The 23,884-nt window shown below is 45.8% G+C and overlaps 1 protein-coding gene across 2 annotated transcripts; it reads left to right on the top strand.

The window, feature by feature from the left end:
• The first annotated feature begins 1,166 nt into the window (after nt 1–1,166).
• On the top strand, nt 1,167–22,282 carry LOC114794846 (ubiquitin carboxyl-terminal hydrolase 22). 2 transcript variants are annotated; one of them, XM_028987665.1, is made up of 14 exons: nt 1,167–1,550; nt 2,467–2,499; nt 15,134–15,266; nt 15,961–16,074; nt 17,004–17,105; nt 17,537–17,703; nt 18,003–18,150; nt 18,365–18,470; nt 19,976–20,134; nt 20,224–20,350; nt 20,461–20,552; nt 20,737–20,799; nt 21,142–21,291; nt 21,822–22,282. In XM_028987665.1, exons 1-14 carry the CDS (start codon nt 1,431–1,433, stop codon nt 21,862–21,864), a joined length of 1,557 nt encoding a protein of 518 aa, XP_028843498.1. In that variant the 5' UTR covers nt 1,167–1,430; the 3' UTR covers nt 21,865–22,282. The 2 variants fall into 2 exon arrangements, with proteins under 2 accessions (XP_028843498.1, XP_028843499.1); XM_028987666.1 differs by lacking the exon at nt 2,467–2,499.
• The last annotated feature ends 1,602 nt before the right edge of the window (nt 22,283–23,884 follow it).

Genomic DNA, 23,884 nt, shown 5'->3' with positions numbered 1-23,884 from the left:
ACAGAGTCACAGGTTCAAATCCCACTTACTACCATTGTGTCCCTGAGCAAGACACTTAACCCTAATTTGCTTCAGGGGGGGACTGTCCCTGTAACTACTGACTGTAAGTCGCTCTGGATAAGAGCGTCTAATAAATGCTATAATGCAAATGGATTTACTGCAGAAGAAAGACGTCCAGCCTCCTGCAGGTCTGCAGGCCTTGTGATGACGTGTAAAAACAGACAGTTCTGTACCAGACCAAAATCGGCATTTTGCTCAGCTCATGCTTAAGATCATTCAACAGAAAGAAGACACATTTGTCTTGGTCAGCACTGTGTGGCGTGTGTGACCGTGGCGTCCTCTAGTGGTTTCTGTACATTCGCTGTCGCACAGCAGAAAATTCAGTCTTCAATCACCAAAAAAAAAAGGAAAAGAAGATCTTCGTTGTATTTTCGCATTATCACGTTGTAATAATTTATTGTATTCATTTTATAATTTATTGCTCGAGAGACACCATAATTCTATGCCGAAACGTGATTCTGATGGCACGTCCCCATTAAAACGCTAGGTGGCGCTCTGATCCTTCCGTTGCTTTAAATGAAGTCTAAAGTGCTTCAACCATAATTCAATTTCATAAACCAAAAGCAAAAACCGAACATGAACCAAAGCCTCGTTAGAAATAAAGTGACATTATTTTTGCGTAGTATTAATTTGGAATTAACACGATTTGCGCCGTGCGCGTTTCTGTGCATTTTACCCACCGCACGAAGTACAAACAACGCGTTTATTAAACAACTTTTTTTTGCGTAGGGAAACTCCAACAAATAAACTCGAACCCGCGACGTCTCGGAGGTTTGGCGACTTTATTTAAAGGCGGAAGAGCGCGGCGCCTCGACGTTCTTCCTCCCCAAACCCACGCCTTCTTTGGCGGTGGGAATCGCTCCTTCGTGCTAATTGGCCGTCTCGTGGCCGGCAGGGACGCCCACGCGCGAAAGGGGCACGTTCTGCAGCCAATCGCCGTCCACGCACCCCGGCCGTGCGCGAACGGGAAGCGCCGCGAACGCCGGCCAATCGCCGACGAGACCTTCGTTCGGCCGCCAATCGCCGTCCGCTGTGGGCGGGACCTGCGGAGCTCACGGTGTGCTGCCGAAATGTGTGATGCCCAGAGCCGACCATTAAAAAAAAAAGAAGCCAGCAGAGTGGAAGTGGATGCTAGCTAGCGCTAGTCCGGGCTGGTGCCGTGGCCACGTTTTTGGACGGAAGCGGGGACATCGAGGTCCGGAGCGGGGGAAGGCGAGGCGTGAGGGACCACGCGGAGCAGATGTCGGAGTTATCTCGGCGGTCTTTGCGGCGGCGGTTCCGTTCCGAGTGTGAAAGCGTCCAGAGCAGCTAGCGCGCTAGCTGGCTAACGCCTCCCGGACACGTTTCATCCTTTAACCCACAGAGGTGTCATGAGTCCGGCCGGCTGCGCTCATGTGAACGGCTATAAAGTGGACAACTGGAAGCAGAACCTGCGGGTCATTTATCAGTGCTTTGTATGGAGCGGCACCGCTGAGACCAGGAGACGGAAGGTAAAGAAAACTGGAGCGAACCGGGAGTAACTGCAGCGACGCCCCACACTGTGTGAAGCACGAGAACCGAGAGACCCCCCGCCCGTAGTCCCCACTCCCGCCCCCCCCCCAGCCCCCCTAAAAAAAGAGCCAGAAGTGCTGTCACTGCGGCGGCCTTTCCGCTTCAGCGTTGGACGGTAGCGAGAACGCGTGTTGAGAGAGGTCGGAGCGACTCAGGGTATGAGCACAGGATCCAGAGTCAGGGGGACCCTTCCACTCACGTCACGCCCGAGGGGTTCCGTCGAGGGGTTCTAGGGCACGGAACCCAGCCAAGGGCCCCGTAACACCGACCCCCGTTTTTAGCCCAGGAGGCATTTGGCAGCTGAGATCCAGGGGAAGAAAAACACACACACACACACACACACACACGCCGAACAGTGAGGAACGGAGGGCCTGACGCTCCGGGTCGCGGCCGGGTCCGCCATTGTGCGCGGCACCTGGATCAGGTTTTCCCGAGCAGCAGTCAGCCCGGCCCGCCAGCCGGCGCTCATTGTTTTGGTGGGCAGGGGGGTGGGACAGGCGCGCACACACACACACACACACTCACACACCACCCCGCCCGTTTCATTCAGCCGGCGTGGGCGAGAGGGTCCGCTCCGCACGCTTCACTTTGTTTGGCCATCTGCACTAATTTATTCCACCCCTCCCCACTCCCCCCTCCTTATGACATAATCCGTGTGTGCAGTCGCGCCCGCGAGTGTCCCCGACGACCACGTTTGACCAGATTTGCATGTTTACCTGAAGTGACCCGTGTTCTGTACACGTAGCCGTTTTAACCGCGTTGCGAGAACATGATGCACTTTGTCTGGTTTGTCATGATGTGTCGGCGCTCATCTTAAACATGTCCTGCATTTTTATTTCGTTGTTGATGGGCTAGGTGCTTCCGAACGATGCGGGATGGACGGCGCTGGTGAGTCCGAATCTCCTCTTACGCTGCGACTGAAGACGTGGTTCTCTCTCACCCCTCCCCCCTCCATCCTTCCTCCTCTTCTCTCCCCCCCCCCCCGTTACACCCAGCACAGGTGAAGTGTGCTTTTGAATCCGTAGGTTTGGGCAGTGACCACATGTTGCTGTAAGTGGCTACAGCAGCAGCTAAGGGCTTATAACACACACACACACACACACACACGCTGCTTAAAGGATTGGTGACCTTGCGTTTGTGCTCTTCTGTGAAGCCCATAGAGCACGTCGCAGAAACCAGCAGGCCCGGAAGTCATGGATTCTGGTCCGCTCTCGCGGCCTTGTTTCCGCAATCGCTTGTCCGAGACTCGTCAAGATTCCTGGATTCGAGCGCGATTCGCGGGACCCTCGGCCAGTCCGTTTTTTCCTGACTAACAGCCGCGCTTGCATAACAGCGATGTCTCGGGAGAGGCGATGGATGAGATGCACGGCCACGCCGCCCTCAGCTCATTCTCGCTCTTAATCAAAGGCAGAAGATATTAAATGGCGGACGCTGTACGTTTTCTGGGAAAATAGCCAAGCTGTAAAGAAGCGGTTTAACGCAACTGAGCTCGCAAGCACACATTTTGTTGGGAGAATAATCTTAAATGGCCATAAACTTTTGATTTTGTTACTTAGCCTAATGCTGTATTATCTAGATCTAGGTCCAAATCTCATTATAACTCATTATAAGTGGCGGAAGCGTATTGGCCTTGTAAAACCTGTAAATACACAAGATAATATATGCAGATGATATGCATTATTGTCAATCTGTTTCTTTAACCAGAATCCACCTACCCATCTACCTTCTTGAGAATTGCAGACGGACAGACTGCAATTAAAAGAATAGAATAGCGTCACTTTGGTGCTAAAATATAAGGATCTGAATGTCTTCTTCCTTGACGCACCATTTCCCCTGGGCGATATAGCAAAAATGATATCTTCTCATGTTTTTCTCCCAGATACTGCCAGTTTTCAGTACTGAAACCTGAATAAACCAGAGATAAGCTCATAATTGGATTTTTATATGTCTTGATATCTTAAAATTTCCTTTTTAATACGAGGAATTCCCAACGAAGGTTAAAGTTTTTCTTTGAAACACGTCGCCTGCCTCCATCTCCAATAAATGTCTCTGAAATCCCGCGGCCTTTCACTCATCATCGCGGGTTGGCTTCTCTCCGTTGTTAAGCCAGTCGCAGACCGAACGAATCCCATTGTTTTCTGCAGCAATGCGCTGCAAAGCCTCGGCGGACACCACAGTCAAAGTTGAATTTTGTTGTTATAAGTTGATCGTAGCAGATCAATACCAACGGATCATCCTAACACGACACCAAGAGGGAAAATCACGCGTCCATTGGATTGGCGCGGGAGCGAACTGTCTGTTTAACATTAACGTTAGAAGTTCTACTTGATGGTCGTGATAGTCATTTACTACGTCACACGTGAAACAAGCCGTGGTACATCTGGTTATTGGAATTGTATTAAAATTGCATAATTTCCCAGCCCTATACTATATTACTCTATGCAATAATATTTAGTGTGGTGTGTATGTAAAATTACATTACCAGTAAAAACTCCTACTATTATAATGGATTATTCCATTATTGTTACACTGTAGAACAAAAATGAAGAGACAGAACTATGTGGTGGTAGTAGCCTAGTGGGTAACACACTCGCCTATGAACCAGAAGACCCAGGTTCAAATCCCACTTACTACCATTGTGTCCCTGAGCAAGACACTTAACCCTAAGTTGCTCCAGGGGGGGACTGTCCCTGTAACTACTGATTGTAAGTCGCTCTGGATAAGGGCGTCTGATAAATGCTGTAAATGTAAACTATGGGGAAAAAAAAAAGCAAACAAGGCAAAAATTGAACATTTGTGTCTCCAAATCAGCGTTTTGCTGTTAAGGTAGATAATGGGGACTGTTTCCCAAAAAAAAAAAAAAAGTGAAGTGATTGTCACATGTGATGCACAGCACACAGTGCACACAGTGAAATTTGTCCTCTGCATTTAACCCATTGTATGTTTTTGGGATTGTATGTTTTTGTGTGTGTGTGTGTGTGTGTGTGTGTGTGTGTGTGTATGTATATTACTCACATAATATTAACTAGTACTAATACTATTAATGTTCCACAACAAACATTTTCAGGTTTACTACGTTTTCATTAATGAACTCCGATTCTTTCTCCCTGATTTGCTGTGTACATCATGCTGCTTATTTGGGTGAGCTTCATTAATACCAGTCACGGTTTACACACTGATTTAGCTGTCAGCGATAATGAACACACACACACACACACACCATTCTCAAAATGTACTTTTCTTCACTTTGCTACTCTCATTACACAGATGCAGTTTTGTAGGCGTAGCCTAATTAACACAGATCCAGATCCCTTAGAAGTAATTAACACACCCTCTCTGCTTTCTTAAATATGCTTCCCTGGGCATAATTAACACAGTGGTTCAGTTCCCTAGACATTATTAACCTAGGGTTTTGGTTTCTTAATCCTAATTAACATGCATGTTCTGATCGTTTAGGCATAATTAACCCTCTTTTTTTTCTGCTTTTCTTTAATGAATTTGGCAGTTACCCCATGTGATTTATCGATAATTCCATTGTGGTTATGAACATTCTCGTTGCAGTCAGTCTCTTGAGTATAGAGATATACCCAAATGCTTTTTTATTTCTTATGAGCAATTACAATGCATGGCTTTCACACATTCTATCAACCCTCCAGTGGATACATTATATTATGTCCCTTGCATTATATTAAAAAAATGTACTTTTTCCTTCATGTACCTCTTTTAACGTAAACATTCATATTTATTTTAGGCCACTAATTGGCTTATCCAATTGGTGAAAATAATTTAGATGCTCTGGATGTATTGAACACAGAGATATTGACATTATAATTGTCATTATAACACCAATATACCACTCCATTATCAACACAGAGCTTCCGTTTCCCTGGACGTTGGTAACACCCATACGTTTCTCATTGTAATTAAATTAGAGGCATGGTTCCCCATACATAATTGATGCAGAGATTTTTTTTAACCAATTAACATCTTCACCTTTTCTTAAATGTGATTAACACTGATCTTTGGGTTCCCTGGGCAATTTGAAGTCAATTAATAATGAATATACACATTGAGCTGCCTCTCATGTCATTTGGATAGATACTGAAATTGAGAGATTGTCCCTCAGTTGTAGTCAAAGCGATACGTGTCCCATGGAGATGAATTGCAGTGGACACGATTCTCTAGTTGCATTTAACACAGAGATCCTGTTCCCAAAGCATAATTAACATGGGTATAGGGCTCCCCAGACAACGATAACACCATTCCTAACACATTCAATCCTTTATATTTAATATAGTAACCTCCAAATATACACGCCCCTAATTGTTGTCCTTTATTAAAGCGCACCCACAGGTCCCCAGACACGATATACTGATTGTTACCCTAAACTTTCCTTCACTCTCTAGTAGTTCACATTAGTGAATAAATGACCTTTTGTGCAGCAGGTGAATTCAGACGGCTCCAACCGTTCTGAAAATGTAATAACAAACAACACATCCAAGGTTGTTTCATGTGACAACAGCTGACGTTTTGACCGGTCTGGTGTCAGTGGAGACAGTTTGCAGACTCATTGCACAAAGGGTGGTAGGAGCCTAGTGGGCAACGCAGTCACCTAGAACCAGGAGACCACGAAGTCACAAGTACAAACCCCTGTGCAAGAGTCTCCAGGGGTAGTGTCCCTGTAACTACTGCTTTATATATTGGTGGCAAGAGAATCAGGCTCGGTCAAAATTTAGGAAGCTGTCCCTGTCGGACATTTCTTCAGATTGCGTCTTATAATATTTTGGAACCTGCCAGCGGTTATTTTTTTTCCCCGTTGTCCCTACAGACGCTGTTCACATCAGTGGAATCTGGTCGAAAGTGAAATCAGTGCGTTTGCATTTTCTCCTACCTTGAATATCTCACTTACCAGCTACAAAGCTAATTTTGTGGACTCAATACACTCTTTACTTTACCCCCGCTGTAAACTACTGCATTGATTCTGGTGAAATTCAATCTGACAGATGTCTGCCTGAAAAAACACCTCGTAAACAGTTTGGTGTAAATTAGCCTGTAGTCCTTATAGCTGATGTCTCACATAAATAATGCAGAGCGAGTTGGTGAACTGTTATCAGTGTCCAGGACCAGTTCAATCAGCAGACATTAGCTGTAGATGCCTGTACGTCTCCGCCTGGCCTGGGCTCTGGTCTAATAGAGTGTGTGTGTGTGTGTGTGTGTGTGTGTGTGAGAGAGAGGTGTCTCCAGGTTACAGCACTGAGCTGAGATTTTTATGCACTCTTAAGACGGCTGAGTGAAGGTGCCAGGTAACAGCTTTGTTTGTGTGGCGAGTTGTAGGAATTCAGGTTTGCATGGGACCTCATGGTCCGTCTTGTCTTTTGGGCCTCGGTCTTTATACTGTGGCGGATACAGTGTTGGCCTAGCGGTTAACGAAGCGCCCCCGTAATCAGAAGGTTGCCGGTTCAAATCCCGATCTCCCCGGGCACCTGTCATGGCTGCCCACTGCTCACTCAGGGTGATTGGTTAAATGCAGAGGACAAATTTCACTGTGTGCACCGTGTGCTGTGCTGCTGTGTATCACATGTGACAATCACTATACTTTACACTTTGCAATCCTGTTCCTGGGGAACCACCTGAACTGAAGGTTTTATTGCAGTCAACACTGCTTATCCTGCTTCCTTCATGATTAGTCCTTATTACTGGTTGAGAGAACTTTTAGGTAAATGTCTCTTCAGAAGGTTATTAACTTCATTGAACACCATGGCTGTTAGTTGTTGATTGAATTAATCTTGCAATGGGTTAATTGTGATTGAATCAATCTTAATATTTGCACATTTTGGGGATCTGTGTCCAGCTGCAGACTCATTTCGGACCCCCCGAAATGAGTCATGATCACAAGAAAGATCTGAAACTGCTGCGCTGTTAGTCTCCATCTTTATGAATCTTTTTATTGTGATTGTGAAAAATGCCCAAAGCTTATCACCCAGATCATTTATCGAAAACCAAAACAGTTTGGTTGAACCACCACTGCTACGTAACATGAGTTAGTCCAGTCTGGCAATACTGAGTGCAGGGTCGTGTATCATCCTGTGTTCAGAAATTAAGATATCTGTGATACCAGACCAATCTTCCACTCAAGAAATCTGACTTTGGTGAGTCTTAAATGCTCAAAAGTCCCCAACCTAGGTCATATTGTTTATGAAGTTGCCCTGGAGCATGGTGATGTTAATAAGAGAAAATTGGTAATCATCTATAGCCCGTTTATGGATCATTTACTTTCGAGTGCATTTTTAAAGTCACCTTTCCATTATCGAAGGGAATGTTTTGTGCTGGAAAATCATGCATCCTCTTGCGTGAGCGATCGCCTACATAGAAACCAAATGATCCAACAGAGGCAGCGCGTCCTGACATGGCTCCCACAGGGGCTTGTGGATTCTAGTTCCCGGAAGTGTGTCTGTGTGTGTGTGTTATAATGATTCATAACGGAACGTGGGTCAACAGAGAACTGTGGTGTGTTTTTTTTTTTTTTTTTTCTGTGTGTGCGAGCCTTCGAAACAGATTAAAGGGGCCCGTAGAACCCTGCCGGGGCAGAGAGTGAAGTTCTGTCAAGGTAATTGGTGGAAACGGCAGACGACGCACGTGACTGGGCCTGGCCAGTAATCGCCTAATTACTTGGTGAAATGGGGAGCGTAATGATCCATTAGGCCAACACCTGACTACAGCAGTGACTAGGAGGCAACCTGGATGGAGAGAAAGAATCGATCGGTACCACCCAGCCCTTCATTTTTGAGACTGGTAGCGGCTGGGCCACATCTGTGTGAGATTTTTTAATTTTTTTTTTTGCACATCAACTGGTGAGTGTGTGTGTGTGTCAGTTCTCGCCCATCAGCAGCTGTCTCACACCTGTTAGGAACTTCTGAATGAGAAGAGTTTTTTTTTTTAAATATATATTTTTTTGCCCATAAAGCTGAAATGGGAGAGCTCGTGTGTATCGATCTAAGTGGGTGTCGCTTTTGAATATGTCTGCTCTTGTCCATCTGTGTGTTTCTGTCTCTGCTCACCTTTGCATGCTTGCGTGTGCATCCGTGGTGGTGCGTGTAGGCCGGGTTCCTTCGTGGTCTCAAATGCTTCACTACCATTGAGCAGCAACAAATTAGTTATGAGTAAAGTAAAAGTGTAGTGATTGTCACATGTGAAACACAGCATGCACAGCACACGGTGCACACAGTGAAATGTGTCCTCTGCATTTAACCCATCACCCTTGGTGAGCAGTGGGCAGCCATGACAGGCGCCCGGGGAGCAGTGTTTGGGGACGGTGCTTTGCTCAGTGGCATCTTGTCGGATCAGGATTCGAACCGGCAACCTTCTGATTACGGGGCGCTTCCTTAACTGCTAGGCCTCGTCCACACAAGAACATCTTTCTCCAAAACAGTAAAGTGGGCTCAGCGCAAATAATTATATCAAAAATATTGTCGAACGTATTGTCTCGTGGCAATACGGATTCGTTTCTCAGAATGAAATCTTGTCATTTCCCTCGGCTGACCTTCATCTCTCCCCTTCTCTCCCTCCCACCTGCTCTCAATCTGTCAATCTTGTCCTTTCTCCCCTCTGTCCTTCAATTCTGGTCCCCTTTCTTGTTTCTTTGTTCTCTTTCTCTGCAGTTTTAAGTGAAGTGTTGGAACCTGACCTCAGATAACATGCATAATTACTGTAACGTGCTCTAGGTTTATGATCGTGATTGAAAGGTGATTTCTGTTCATAATGTCTTGTTGGGTGTTGTGTGACGTGCAAAACTGGACCGATACAAAACAGTGTAACTGAATTGAATCATTTACCGCATTTATCTGACTATCTGCTCTTCTGGTTCGCTAGGCTCCTACAACCTCCACCTAGTCTGGGTTTCTTATTCAGGGTCACGGCTGTCGGCGCCCACCCTGGTTACCAACCCACACACACACACACACACACACACACACACACACACACACACACACACACACACACACACACGCACCAGTCAGTCCACCTAGTGTATGTGCCTTTGGGTGGCGGGAGGAAACCAGAGGACCCTAACCATGGTTCTTGATGACCAAGTTGTTCTCATGTATCACATTTCAGCTCCATACAGGTTCTTTGGTCTGGGACTGTACAATTTGGAACTGATTTGAAAACTTTTTTTTTTTTTTCTCTCTAACTGAACCCAACCAAGGGTTAAAAAACAAAACAAAAAAAAAACGGTCAGACGTACCTGTGAGCTCTCAGAAGGCAGTTTGGTAATTTATTAGCCGCGATGAGATGAGAATATTTATCGTTTCATTAATCATGAATAGGACCCATGGGGCATAATGACTATTGCGAAAATTTGCCTGGCTGGCGCCTTCTCTCCACTCCAGTGGCTGACGTTAATTGGGTCGTCTGAAGGTTGTGCTGACCTCCTGGCTTCATTGAAGCAGGTGTCTGGTCAGTCTCCACTCTGAGAGCCCTACTGGACCGTTTGACGGCACCAGTATCTTCTTCACTGGAGCTGCTGTCCTCTCGCATGCCGCGTTCCCGTGACCACAAGACAATGTCAAATGCTGAGCCTTTAACTTGGTAACGTCAGTAATATCTATAATAATTTTTACTATTCAAACTTCAACGTCCCTAAAGTTGTCGTTGCCCCATTACAGAACAAAAGTTGTGCAGTAGGGTGAGATGAGAAGCTATTAAATATTAGAAGCATCTTAGCTTTTTGCCCTCGTAATGTCGTTATTCACACGTTATACGGGTTACAGGATGATTCCGCCGTAGTGATTGTACATCGTACCCGTGTGCTGTCGTCCGCTGCCTCATATCCCTGCACCATCCTTGCCATTCATGTACGTTGAATCCGAGATGGTCATCATGCAGCCATTTACCTTGTTGTGTGTGTGTGTGTGTATGTGTGGATTTTTATTCAGGCACAGTGAGGCCAAACATCTGACAAATTGTACGAAGCTGATAAGTCATTTGAAGCATAATTTGTAATAATATGTATTATATATTAAATGTACTTCAGTCTGTGTTGTACTGACCAGTGGATTGTGCTCTAGTGCTGCGTGATGGCATGGTTAAACCACATTCCTTCATATGATTCTTTTCACATCACACTTCTGTAATGACAGCAGTCTAGAACTCTCTCTCACTCACTCACTCACTCACTCACTCACTCACTCACTCACTCACTCACTCACACACACACACATACACACACACACACACACACCTGTATTTTGACTCAGACCTTGAGTAGGTGAAAGCATTCATGCCGCTTCCAGGAAATGAGAATTTCCTCAGTAACGGAAGCGTGAATGGAACCCTCGCGTTTCTCTGTCCTTTCCCTGCATCTTCCTTAGTTTTGCCCTTCCCCCGTACATGTATGTCATCCATCCATTATTTAACCCGATACACAGCATACGTATTGTGTTCTCAGGAGGCGGTGTGTGTGTGCGTGCAGCTGCTGTGATAGTTTTCACCTCACTGTGTGTGCATGTGCATTAGGTTTGAAGGGTAAAGAACTGTGTGTGTGTGTGTGTGTGTGTGTGTGTGTGTGTGTGTGGGTAAAGATATGTAGAATGTAATGCTGTGTGCGTGGGACCCAGTGCTACATGCATTCATAATTTATGTGTGTACGACTGGAAAGTCAGTGATGTGAGCGGAATATATTCATGAAGGGGCTTGTTTAAGCAGTTCAACTGTGTGTGTGTGTGTGTGTGTGTGTGTGTGTGTGTGTGTGTATATATGTATGGGAGGAGTGTTACACAGGCTTCTGATGTGCACCAGAAGACCAGATGAATTAGTGTTTGTATGTTCGCGTGAGGGGATGGGGGGGGTGTGTGCAATTTGTTCTCTAATGATTAGTTTCTTACTAGTGGAAAGTTGAGGAACACGCCTAGTGTGTGAATATGTGTACAAAAATATTTATTATTAGTCCTGGATTCATGCTGATATTGAATTTGAGCGTCTACCAAGTCTTTGTTTTGGTGTGTGTGTGTATCAGTGTTGGGCTGTTTGATTGCTGTCTGGGTCGATGTCTGGCTTTTTGTGTGACGTGTTCAGGCAGAAGATCATGGTGGACCTGTGCTCTTCGTCCCTGAGCTCCACTCTGAAATCCCAACAGGCAGAGCTGATAAAAAATGCAGTGGGTGTTTTCAGGCGACAGGCTTCACTTTGGGCCGCCGTGTGTTTTGTGTGTGAGCGGTGGTGTGTGTGGATTATTGGATCTTTTATCCCTGAGCGACCAATAGGCTTTCATCCGAACGGCAACCATCTCCATCCACCCACAGTAATAGAACCAGTGGCGCACACCCGCCATGAAATTGGTCCTACCTCACATGGTGGGATTTCGACGTCTGAACAGTAGGGCTGTTTAATCTCGTAATGCAGGCGTGGACAACTCTGCATCGATGCTGTGAAGAAGTAGGAGTTCGTCCCCGTCCACACGGATATTCGAAATGAATTGCTGTATTTGATTGGCATTTCACTGCCATTCGCTCTCCACTGCTGAACGTTTGTCGGGATTTCGGTAGAAATTTGTTGAATTTAAAAGTTATGAGATGCATCAAATTGAATATCTCAACATGGTGATCATAATGGAATCGAATCATGAGACCAGTGAAGATTCACACCTCTACTGAACAGGGCTTCAGAGTAAAACGCTGTTTTAGTCCCAGTTGACATTTTGGGCCAATGGCTGTTGAACTTGTGACACTCTGCGTCATACAGACCGCTTTTCAAGGGCAGCGGAGTAGCGACTTTGGACCTCCAAGGTCGTGAGTTTGAATCTGGAATCTCCAGCTTCGTGTATGTGCTCTCCTTGTATTGGCACAAGTTTCCTCTATATTCCCTGATTTCCTGTACACCAGGTGAGTTGGTAAACTGAAATTGACTAGCAGCCGTGACCCTTGGTGGCTGGGTGATCGTCATTGGGGAACACGGCAGCACGGCACAGGGTGACAACGGAATGTGTCCTCTGCTTTTAACCATCACCCTTGGTGAGCAGTGGGCAGCCATGACAGGTGCCCGGGGAGCAGTGTGTGGGGACGATGCCTTGCTCAGTGGCACCTCAGCACTTCAGGATTTGAAACGACAACCTTCTCGACTACGGGTCTGCTTCCTCCACATCGATCGAAGAGAGATCAGCTTTGGGCATTTTTCATGAGCACGATAAAACAGTAGACATTAGCATCTTTTGTGTGTGTCTTTACTTTACAATAGACGCGTGGCTGCTGAGGCGCTGGAATTTAGAAGCATCGCATGCAGTATCACGTGATCGGATTCACTGCGTAAAGCTGGCGAGGGCAACGAAAGTCATGCTTTTAAATGCTATCAAACTGTTTATTTTCTCTGGTGTCTTTAAAAAATGTGTTTAAAAATTGAATCGTTTGATGTGGGGAAAGTATATCGTGGTCGTATTTTTATCACCCATATCACCCAGTCCTACGTGACCCTGATTTTGTGCTAATGGATAGTGAGGTGGGTGAGTGGGGTTGATTATATTAAAATACAACCACCATGTTCCTTGTTTATTAATAATACAATGTACTTGCAGTACATTAGTACAAATGCTATTTTATTTTATTTTTTTGGCATTTTACTATGTTGCTCATAATAATGCCGAGACTTGTTTATGTATGTGTGAGAGCTAGAGAGAGACTGTCACCATGGAGACGGACCAGGTCCCGACATATGGATATGCATTTGCATACGGCCCACCATGCACTGCGATTCTGGGTGCCCAGGTGGTGCAGCATGATGCACTGGTGCAGTTCTGACACTCACGCCTCCCCGGAGAGGGATTAAGGTCGGGAGGAATGTACGAGGCATCGTCTGATCAATACAGGACCTAATCAGATGTAAATCCGAGGGTAACTGCGTCAGGAAGGAGTGCTGACATGAGAGAATGGAGCAAAGGATCACACACACACACACACACGCCCAACGTTGAAAGAGGGAATGGATTTCCGCCTCCTCCTCCTCCTTTCATTTACCTCTCCTTCTCTCTCTCCCCTCCAGTTGAAGGTGAAGCACTGCAACACTGTTGTGGCCTGTTTCATTCAGACCACACACACTCACACACACTCACACACACACACACACACAGAAGGTTTCCTCTGTGTCTCTGCAGTGGGTGTTCAGAGGCTGAGTGTAAGCAGCATCATGGTGGGACCTCTGCAGGGTCATCAGTACAGTCTGTCTGTCCATCCGTCCGTCTCTGACCTTGAAACGTCCAGAGGGAGCGCCCAGACGTGTTCTCCATACTCTGATGCATCATGTTGTGTTTCCAGTCAGATATCCCAGGAAGCGTTTCACTCAGATGTTGCGTAGAAGCGGTGTACAACCCCAGCATCCATTTTAAAATGGGAGTCACGAGGAGCTTTCCAATAAAATGGAAATAAAACGTGCAGAATCGTTCAGGCACGGTTGCTGTTATTCCATTTTGCCCTCGAACCAGTTATTATACTGTGCATCGGTGAAAATGCAGTACAGGGCCGAGCCAGGGTGTGGTGACCAGTGAGATTCTCACACACACATGCACTGTCATTCACACACACTGTCGCTCGCTTAAGATCGGGCAGCTGTAGCTGATCTGCAACCGGTTAACATGTTCCTCTCGGTCTCCCCCTGCTGGCCGACGTTAGAACTGTATTCTGGTTCTGCTTCTGTCTGCACTCTATACACACACACACACACACATACACACACAGTCGTTTATTGTAATGAATTAAACAGCCTCCCAGCTGAAGACTGATCCAGAAAGTTGCCTGTTTTTGAGGTGCATTGTGGGTAGTATCGCGTCCCAGACACTTCCTGTGTTGCCATCGCACAGACGTCTGCTTCACCATGGGGCCTCGGCTGTAAGAGGAAATTACTAAGAGTGTCTGTGAGTGTATGGCCAGGCCCATTCTTTTCAACAGAAGAAACAGAATGCCGCTTTGGCTTCCCGTTGGATTGTCGCTCTGTCCATTGAGATCTGTTCTGCTGGCAGCTGCTCACGTAGCTGTGAAGTGCATTTATATACACACACACACACACACACACACACTCTTCCAACGAACCATATCAAGTTCCTCCCCAGGAATGTCTGTTTGGTTGTGACCCAGTTCGTCCTGGTCGCAGTGTCCCTGCAGACCCTACTGTGGACTTGCTGAGGTTCCGAGTTTGACGTGGAAAATTAATAAGCCGGTTTGTGGCTCTTCGTTTTACAGTGTTGTGGTTTATTTAATTACACACACAGGCTCCGCTTTTCAACAGAATAAATGGTACATTGCATCCTTTTAAAGGACCGTGACTCCAAAGTAGGTTCTGTGGATCCAGCCTGGTTTTCACTAGAATCACCAAGAGGCCTGAGAAGGTCGTGTCAGTTCATTCATACAGTGTTGTCGGTGGTTCGTGGCCCGGGTGGCAGGTTTACTGTCGCTGCCGCATCACGCGGGGATGAAATTCTGTGGGTATTGTGGTTTCTTGGTGTGTGTGGTGGTGGTAACATGTTCTGTGTTTTCTCCAGGCCAAGTCGTGTATCTGTCACATGTGCGGTGCTCATCTGAACCGGCTCCATTCCTGCCTCTACTGCGTCTTCTTCGGCTGCTTCGCCAAGAAACACATCCACGAGCACGCCAAAACCAAGAGACACAACCTAGGTAACACACACACACAAAAACCAAAAGACACAACCTAGGTAACACACACATGCACAAAAACCAAGAGACACAACTTGGGATACACACACTTGAATGTGGACTTAAATTCAGAACTGTGACCTTTGACCCCTGAATTCACCTTCTAATCTCTCCACATGAGTCCCACTTCCTCCATCCCCACCCCCCTCCTTCACTCCTTTAGCCTCTTTTCTTCTCTTCTTCCTCCCCTGGTGCCATGGTTACGGTGTCCAGGGCTGTCTGTTCTGTTTCATCTGTGTCTATTGGTCACATGGGAAAAAGTACACACACACACACACACACCTTGGTGAAAGAACACACCGCAACCTAGCAGGTGTGTGTGTGTGTGTGTGCGTGCATGCACAGTGTAAGCATGTTAAAAAATTTGCATGGTCACAGGTGTACTTATATTTACGTTCTGTCAAATGGCAGTTTATTTCATGAACTCCTCGAGCTTTCCTTTCCGTTTTGGTTTCTGTATGGTTATAAATAGGTTGTCACGGCAACTGAGCATAGGTATAGTTGCCACGGGAGATTTTCAATGCAGAGATGGATGAGAGCTCTTGGTGATGTGGGATCAAACGTAAATACTTTAACGACACCCTTGTCTGCAATGAACCTTAATCTGGAGTTTGTGAGATTGATTTGAAATCCATTTCTGATTCTGTCTCTGCAGCGATAGATCTACTGTACGGCGGCATTTACTGCTTCGTGTGTCAGGACTACATTTACGATAAAGACATGGAGCAGATCGCCAAAGAGGAGCAGCGGAAAGCCTGGAAATTGCAAGGTTCTGTTCCCCACATGTTCACACGCCATGCATGACCTTGTCTGGGTCATGCCGATATTCCGTAAATTTTCCAACTGTTCTGTCCTGCCCTCCAATTGGATGGGTTATATATTTTGTGTGCTTAGAAAATTGAGTTTAAAAAAAAAAAAAAAAAAAAAAATGCATGTCTGCTGAGCTGCGATCCACATTCAGCAGAACCAGAGAAGGTTCTTTCTCCACTTCTGAGGTGTCTTGCAAATCAGGGTCTAGATACGCAGGTGAAAGTGAAGTGAAAGTGAAGTGATTGTCACTTGTGATACACAGCAGCACAGCACACGGTGCACACAGTGAAATTTGTCCTCTGCATTTAACCCATCACCCTGAGTGAGCAGTGGGCAGCCATGACAGGCGCCCGGGGAGCAGTGTGTGGGGACGGTGCTTTGCTCAGTGGCACCTCAGTGGTACCTTGGCGTATCAGGATTCGAACCGGCAACCTTCTGATTACGGGGCCGCTTCCTTAACCGCTAGGCCACCACTGCCCCAGGTATATTTCACCGTACATTCTATATAGTGTTTTAACCAATGACGGCAGGTTATCATCAAAGGAGTGTCTGTCATGATGCTTAAAACATTTATAACTGGAAGATTTTTGATTCTTTGTAGTCTTTAGTATTAAAGGCTTGTTGAACACACCAGGTGTGTGTACAGTCCACCAATGTTCACTTGGTGGGAGGGTTTGGACTATAGTTGTAGTTGACGAACATATTTAGTCATAAAAACAACACTAGTTTGGACGCTGTTTCTGTGAAGGGTGCAGTGAGTCTGCTGAGGAGTCAAGGGCTGGTTATTTTGATGAAGCTCATCCAGAAACTCTCATCCTGTACGTTAAAGTTGTTTGTGTTAGGTCAGGTGACCTCTGACCTCACCCCCCCATCCTTTCCCGCTCTCAGGTGTTGGAGAGAAGTTCTCAACGTGGGAACCCACCAAACGAGAGCTGGAGTTGTTACGACACAATCCCAAACGCAGGAAAATCACCTCCAACTGCACAATAGGTGAGCAGGGGAGTGTGTGTGTGTGTGTGTGTGTGTGAGACTTGTCCTTTAGAAGGAAGGGCATGGTTTGGTACATCACTGCCTGCTGTTTCTTTTGCGGCGCGAGAAGGAAACCCCCAAGCGCACCCTGCCGGAGCGTGTCAGAGGGTACCGACGCGTTCTCTCGCATGCTGCGTTCCCATGGTAACGGGCAAGATTCACGGGTGAATGGCAGACTTGACGTATGGGAGGAGGCGTGTGTTACTTCTCGCCTTCATAAGTCGGTGCGGGAAATAAATCTGCAGGCTGGGAGTTAATAACCCGTCTTATCAGCTGAGAGTGATGTGTGTGTGTGTGTGTGTGTTTGTGCGTTTTCGGCGCTGCAGACAAACTGTAAATGTGCATGTAAAACAACCTCATTTGTCTGAGATTGTGTGTGTTTTCATTTGCAGGTTTGCGGGGCTTGATAAACTTGGGCAACACGTGTTTCATGAACTGTATCGTACAGGCGCTCACACACACACCTCTCTTGCGAGACTTCTTCTTGTCAGACAGACACAAGTGCGAGATGCAATCAAACTCCTGTCTGGTGTGTGAGATGTCCCAGCTGTTTCAGGAGGTAACACACCCAGACACACACACCTCAATTGCTGTACACTGTATGCATGTGTGTATGTGTGTACACAAACTTTGATTTCCTGCATTAATTAGATTTCATGTGTTTAAGCACTTAGTACTTGATGTACTAAGAACAACAATTGGTTTTATAAAGAGTTGCATCTCAGTACGAATTATAGTAGAGTGTTTAAAATGGAAAGATGCACGCGGCGTTTTTAAACGGCGGGGGGTGGGGGGGTTCAAAAGCTCCACGAAAGTGGCGGAAACGTTTGGAAACCACTGCTTGTCACCCCCCTCCAGTTTTATTCCGGCCACCGGTCTCCTCACATTCCCTTCCGTCTGCTGCATCTGGTCTGGACTCACGCACGTCACCTGGCCGGGTACGAGCAGCAAGACGCCCACGAGTTTCTCATCGCGGCACTGGATGTCCTGCACCGCCACTGCAAGGGTAAGACACACACACAGCTTTTCTCGTAATGCTCAGGTGAGTGTTCATTGTGTTTCAACTGATGTTTGCTCTGGAACAAAGGATTCTTTTTTTTTTATTTTTTATTTTATATATATATAAAGCAAGAGGAAACCTTGGCAGGCCAGAAAACACTGACAGACACTCTCCAGTTTGCTGACTCAGTGAATGTGTGCGTGTGTGCGTGTGCTTACAGGCGATGATAATGGAAAGAAGGCCAACAATCCCAACCACTGCAACTGCATCATCGACCAAATCTTCACAGGCGGGCTGCAGTCAGACGTCACATGCCAAGTCTGCCAGTAAGTGTGTTGACCTGTTTGTGTGTGTGTGTGTGGGTCTTTCTCCGTCTTTAAACTGTTTTGTCCTTTTTGTGAACTCGGTATTTTGCTGCTAGTGGATGTCTGCTTGTATCTGTGTGGTTAATTATAGATGCTTCTGTCCCCGAGGTCTGTCTGGATGTTTTCTTTTTCCTCCCCCTTCATGTGCAGAGCAGACGCCACCATGTCAACATGGTCATACATTATCTACTCATGGAGGCTATGAAAGTGATTGTCATTGTGATCCACCGAAAAGTGTCCCCTCTATTTAACAGTCAGCAGTGGGCAGCCATGAAAGGTGCCCAGGGTGCAGCGCGTGGGGACGGTACATTGATCAAGGGGACCTCAGTGGCACCTTGCCGGTCCAGGATTTGAACCGGCAATCCTTCAGATTACAAGTTTGCGTCCCGCTTGGGCCCACGGTGGCCTAGCGCTTAAGGAAGCGGCCCCGTAATCAGGAGGTTGCCGGATCAAATTCCGATTCGGGTGCCACTGAGCAAAGCACCGTCCCCACACATTGCTCCCAGGCGCCTGTCATGGCTGCCCACTGCTCACTAAAGGTGACTGTTAAAAGCAGAGGACAACTTTTCGTTGTGTCACCATGTGCTGTGCTGTGTATCACAATGACAATCACTTCACTTTCACTTACCTGAGACTGTGATTGAGGCTGATACAGTAACGGGGGAACTGAAACTTGACTAGACCAAAATTAGTCTGGATGTGACTAATACATGACTGCTGGATGCCAAGACTAGACTAAAACTAAAATTAAGACGGGCCGTCAAAAAACAACTATACCTGTGACCTTTATGGTCTTGTGGTTCATATGTGAGGGAGTTACTCACTAGGCTACTACCGCCCTGGATGATAAAAGCCAAGAGGTTGAAATGCTGTCATTGGTATGTTTGGGAGACTCAAATATGATCTCACTTGTTATTTTACAGGTTTGAGTCTTTTAATAATCAGAAAAAGAAAGTGAAGTGAAAGTGATGTAATGAGATGTGATTGTCATTGTGAAACACTGCAGCACAGCACATGGTGACACAATGAAATGTGTCCTCTGCATTTCAACCCATCACCCTTAGTGAGCAGTGGGCAGCCATGAAAGGTGCCCAGGGTGCAGTGCGTGGGGACCGTACCTTGCTCAGTGGCACCTTGGCAGATTGGGATTCGAAAAGGCAACCTTCCATGGGATTCCACTTCCTTACCTACTAGGCTACCACTGTCCTAGACACATACATGATTAGGATTGATTGGTTGTATGTGTGTGTGTGTGTGTGAGTGTGAATATTGACTAACTGAGAACCAAATATATACAAACTAAACTAGCTTCATTTGTATATATTTCATTGTCAATTATTTTCCTCTTTACTCCACCTGCTGGCTGAAGTCAGAACTGCAGCATGACTAACATCCCAACGCTAGTCTGGCAACAAGTTGAGGTTTGTTTCGGGGGAACGCTAATGGGAACACTTCTTTCCCGGCAGCGGCGTTTCCACAACGATAGACCCTTTCTGGGACATAAGTCTGGACTTGCCGGGGTCGTCCACACCGTTCTGGCCCCTGAGCCCAGGCAGCGATGGAACGACTGTCAACGGCGAGAGTCACCTGACTGGGTCTACGACACTCACAGACTGCCTTCGGAGGTGCGGTGCCCCACGGTTCCGTGGTCGAGCATCAGAAAGAGTTGCCGTGGTGATGGGCTCCCTGCCTCACCCCCTGTCTTCTTCCCCAGGTTTACTCGCCCTGAGCATCTCGGAAGCAGTGCCAAAATCAAATGCGGCGGTTGCCATAGTTACCAGGAATCCACAAAGCAGCTGACAATGAAGAAGCTGCCCATTGTAGCGTGTTTCCATCTTAAAGTGAGTCGGCCAGTCACAGCAACCGAGAGAACCCAGTTGAAGCCACGCAGCTGGGAGTCATGTCTGATCCTCTCACTCATCCTGTCTTCCCTTCACTCTCCCACACGCAGAGGTTTGAACACTCAGCAAAGCTGCGGCGGAAGATCACTACCTACGTCTCCTTTCCCCTGGAGCTCGACATGACTCCCTTCATGGCTTCAAGGTGTGTGAGGGAGAATTAAGTCCCTTTCGTCTCATCAGGTGTTCACAGTATGTCAGAGCTGCAAGAAAGTGCCCTTCTGAAAACGTGCACTAGATCGACAACTTAGCGGTTAATGTTCACTTTTTACTCTTACAAGTTGAAATACTGACACACTCTTCGTTTCCCCTACCTTTGTCTTTTTCAGTAAAGAGAGCAGAATGAACGGCCAGTATCAGCAGACAGTAGATGTGTTAAACAACGACAACAAGTGAGTTCCACACAGTTTTCATTGTAAAAATGGGTTATCTATCAAATTCTGACAAATGTGTTCTAGAAATGTTTGCTCACATTTGTTTTTGAAAGTTGTTAAGCGTTTTCTCTAATTCAGTAATCACTTACTGCCACCTAGTGGTGGCTTTTTTTTATTTTTTATGCCACCTTCCTTTTCATACAGCATTGACTGTTCGGGCAGTTTTGTGTAGATTTAAGATCTATAGTTGAATATAACTCTTGTTTGATTTCTACTAAAATTAATGTTCAATTTTACTTTTTCCTATTCTAAAACATAACAGTTGGCTAAATTGTCATCATAATGTGTGTGTGTGTATAGGTACTCCTTGTTTGCAGTGGTGAATCACCAAGGCACTCTGGAGAGCGGCCATTACACCAGCTTCATCCGCCAGCACAGGGACCAGTGGTTTAAATGTGACGACGCCATTATCACTAAAGCCAGCATTAAAGATGTGCTGGACAGTGAAGGGTGAGGGCTACTAACACACACACACACACACACACACACACACACCATACAACAAACACGCCTCAGGCCTCACCAAACTCCTGCCATATTCAAATTTTCGAAACTCCACCTACACAATATGATATTTAGGGCAGTCAGCTGCTATGATGCGCAAACAGAGGTGACCGTGGCTCAATTTAATTGAACCTGCAACTTGTCACCCTGTCCTTTTTAAGAAGAAGACGCCCAAACAGAAAGGGGAGATTACAGTGGGTCACCTTTCTTCATAAGTTTGTTCAGAACAGTAGTTCTCAGTCCTTCTCCTAGAGAACACCCTGTCATATGTAGGGCTGTGTCTTGGCAGGAATCTGCCATTATAAATCCCTAAAGTATACCACAATATATTGCTGTACTGTACATGTGGAAAACCACTGTCATTGTAGACTGTACATGCTTTTGAACCCCCCTTAATTTGAAATCAATAGTTTTTGAAAAAATTACACCCCTACTTATTCCAACCTGGACTGATGTGTGTTTTTACCTTCCCACAGGTATCTGTTGTTTTATCATAAGCAGTTTCTGGAATATGAGTAGCCTTCCCTGCATCTGCTGCAAGACACAAGACCAAGAAACCACCATCGTCAGAGAGAAAACACACAGACTCATGCACTTACATTCGCATATACTCTTACACACACTCACAACCCCATCTTCAACTGACGACTTATCAGCTTCCTGTCATTTCGGGAAGTCATACAGACAACAAAATATTAATGAAAAAAAAAATCATGCAAAACGTTCAGCCGCCCTGAACGAGCTGCTTTTACTTGACTACGGAGCGAGCGAGGGAGGGAGGACGACGACTAAGAAGAGGAGGGGGGCTGTGCCCTCCACCGCGTCGCCCACAGGAGGAGCGTCCTACTCTTTCTCTTCCTCTGAGAGGAGGAGACGGAGGGAGGTGTGGAGGAGGCGTGGGCACATCTCACCTTTCAGCTACAGTATTCTGTCTGAGTTTGAGGACTTTTTTTTTTTTTTTTTTTTTTTTTTTTTTTTTCTCCCATGGTGCTCTTGTTCCAGCTGAGAAGGGGGTGGGACGGGGACAGGGTAGCATGAATCGGGGGGTGGGAGGGTGCTGTTTCATATGCATTCAGAAATGGAAACGGTGGAAATTATGGACAGACTGAATGGAACATGTTAAGGAGACTGAGTGTGTGTGTGTTTTTTTTTTTTTTTTTTTTTTTTTAAATAAATAATTATGAATCTTATTATTTGTGACTTTAGTTGTGAAATACTGTATGACTGTAGCACACACCTGTTTTTATGAGAAATGCCCTGCTGGGAGAACTGATGTGCCGTCTGATTGGCCAGTTCTTACGACCCAAGGCTGTGATTGAATCAAAAGTGGACCTGGACACGCCCACAACCGGACACGCCTGCAACTGTTTTTTTTTTTTTTTTTTTTTTTTTTTTTTTTTTTTAAATGATGACACTTACAGACTTGTTTACTTTTCTGATTATGCCTGTTATTTTTCTGTTCGAGTGCAGTCATGTCTAGCTGTTGTGGTACTGATTGCACGTGTGGGGGTTGTGCAGAGGAAGATGAGGAGGGGGGATGAAGGTCATGGTGATTTAAATGGGTTCTCATCCGGATGGATCTTGGGTGTTTTCAACAGGATTGACATTTCTTCTGTAGTAAATTGGTCTGATGCCTAAACACACACAGGTGGAGATGGTGTCATTGTCATCAACCTGAATTTATCAAATCTAAATGGCACCTGTTGCAATTTCAGAACTGAGTTTTAGTTTTATGTGTATTTTTATTTTTGACTGCAGAAATCCCATTGCTGGAAAGTTAATTAGCATTTGTTTTAGGGTTTGAAAGATACGCCACATTTTCTAAAAAAGAAAAAGTGCTGTATTTAACAATCTGCACACTGAAGATTGCAACCATGATGCCAGATTTATATGCAGCTATGTGTGAAGACGGGCTAATTACCTGGTTAATGACACTGCAGTAAATGCTTGTATAAATACATTTATTCGCCCCAACATAATCATTATAACTATATCGGACTAAATGTTATACATATTTTTCCCCCTTAAAATACATCTGAAGCACTGTATTTATAACAATCTTTGAAAATAATATTTCTGGGCTTATCAACGGTGAGTAGAGAGGAGGAAAACTTAATCTGCCCAACCCTACTGACAGAAGTCAGCAGGTTTGCAGTTTTGACTGACCAGCAGTTCCAGTAGCAGACAGCAGGGGTTAAAAGGGGGGGCACGGTGCTGCTGCCGATCTGACACTCTACTGTTATTACGGCAGGTCGGGTGCTGTCTGCACCTTAATCGTACTGCATGCTGATCGTGATTTCGGCCACCCCCTCAGCACACCTTCATGCTGGCATTCGGACTGCACACATGGCTGGACTGTACTCTACCGTAGATGGTGTGTGTTGCTTGTGTCACAGGGGAGTTGGTTTACCATCCATGGTAAAGTGAAGAAGTATTAATTATGATGACCATCTTCTAGTGTGTGTGTGTGTGTGTGTGTGTGTCTGCTTCAGGTTGCATGCTTGTGCCTTTTTTTTTTTTTAATATCAAAGTGTATGTT

This window comes from Denticeps clupeoides, chromosome 7 (genome assembly GCF_900700375.1).
Source record: "Denticeps clupeoides chromosome 7, fDenClu1.1, whole genome shotgun sequence".
Taxonomy (NCBI): domain Eukaryota; kingdom Metazoa; phylum Chordata; class Actinopteri; order Clupeiformes; family Denticipitidae; genus Denticeps; species Denticeps clupeoides.
The sequence above is the reverse complement of the archived record's forward strand: the minus strand, read 5'-3'. Positions and strand labels throughout refer to the sequence as shown.

Bases quoted from the DNA above. Each gene is read 5' to 3' on its own strand.
- LOC114794846 (XM_028987665.1), top strand. From the start codon at position 1,431: ATGAGTCCGGCCGGCTGCGCTCATGTGAACGGCTATAAAGTGGACAAC. The intron at 2,500-15,133 runs GTGAGTCCGAAT...TGTTTTCTCCAG, and splicing joins ATGCGGGATGGACGGCGCTG to GCCAAGTCGTGTATCTGTCA. The intron at 17,106-17,536 runs GTGAGCAGGGGA...TTTCATTTGCAG, and splicing joins CACCTCCAACTGCACAATAG to GTTTGCGGGGCTTGATAAAC.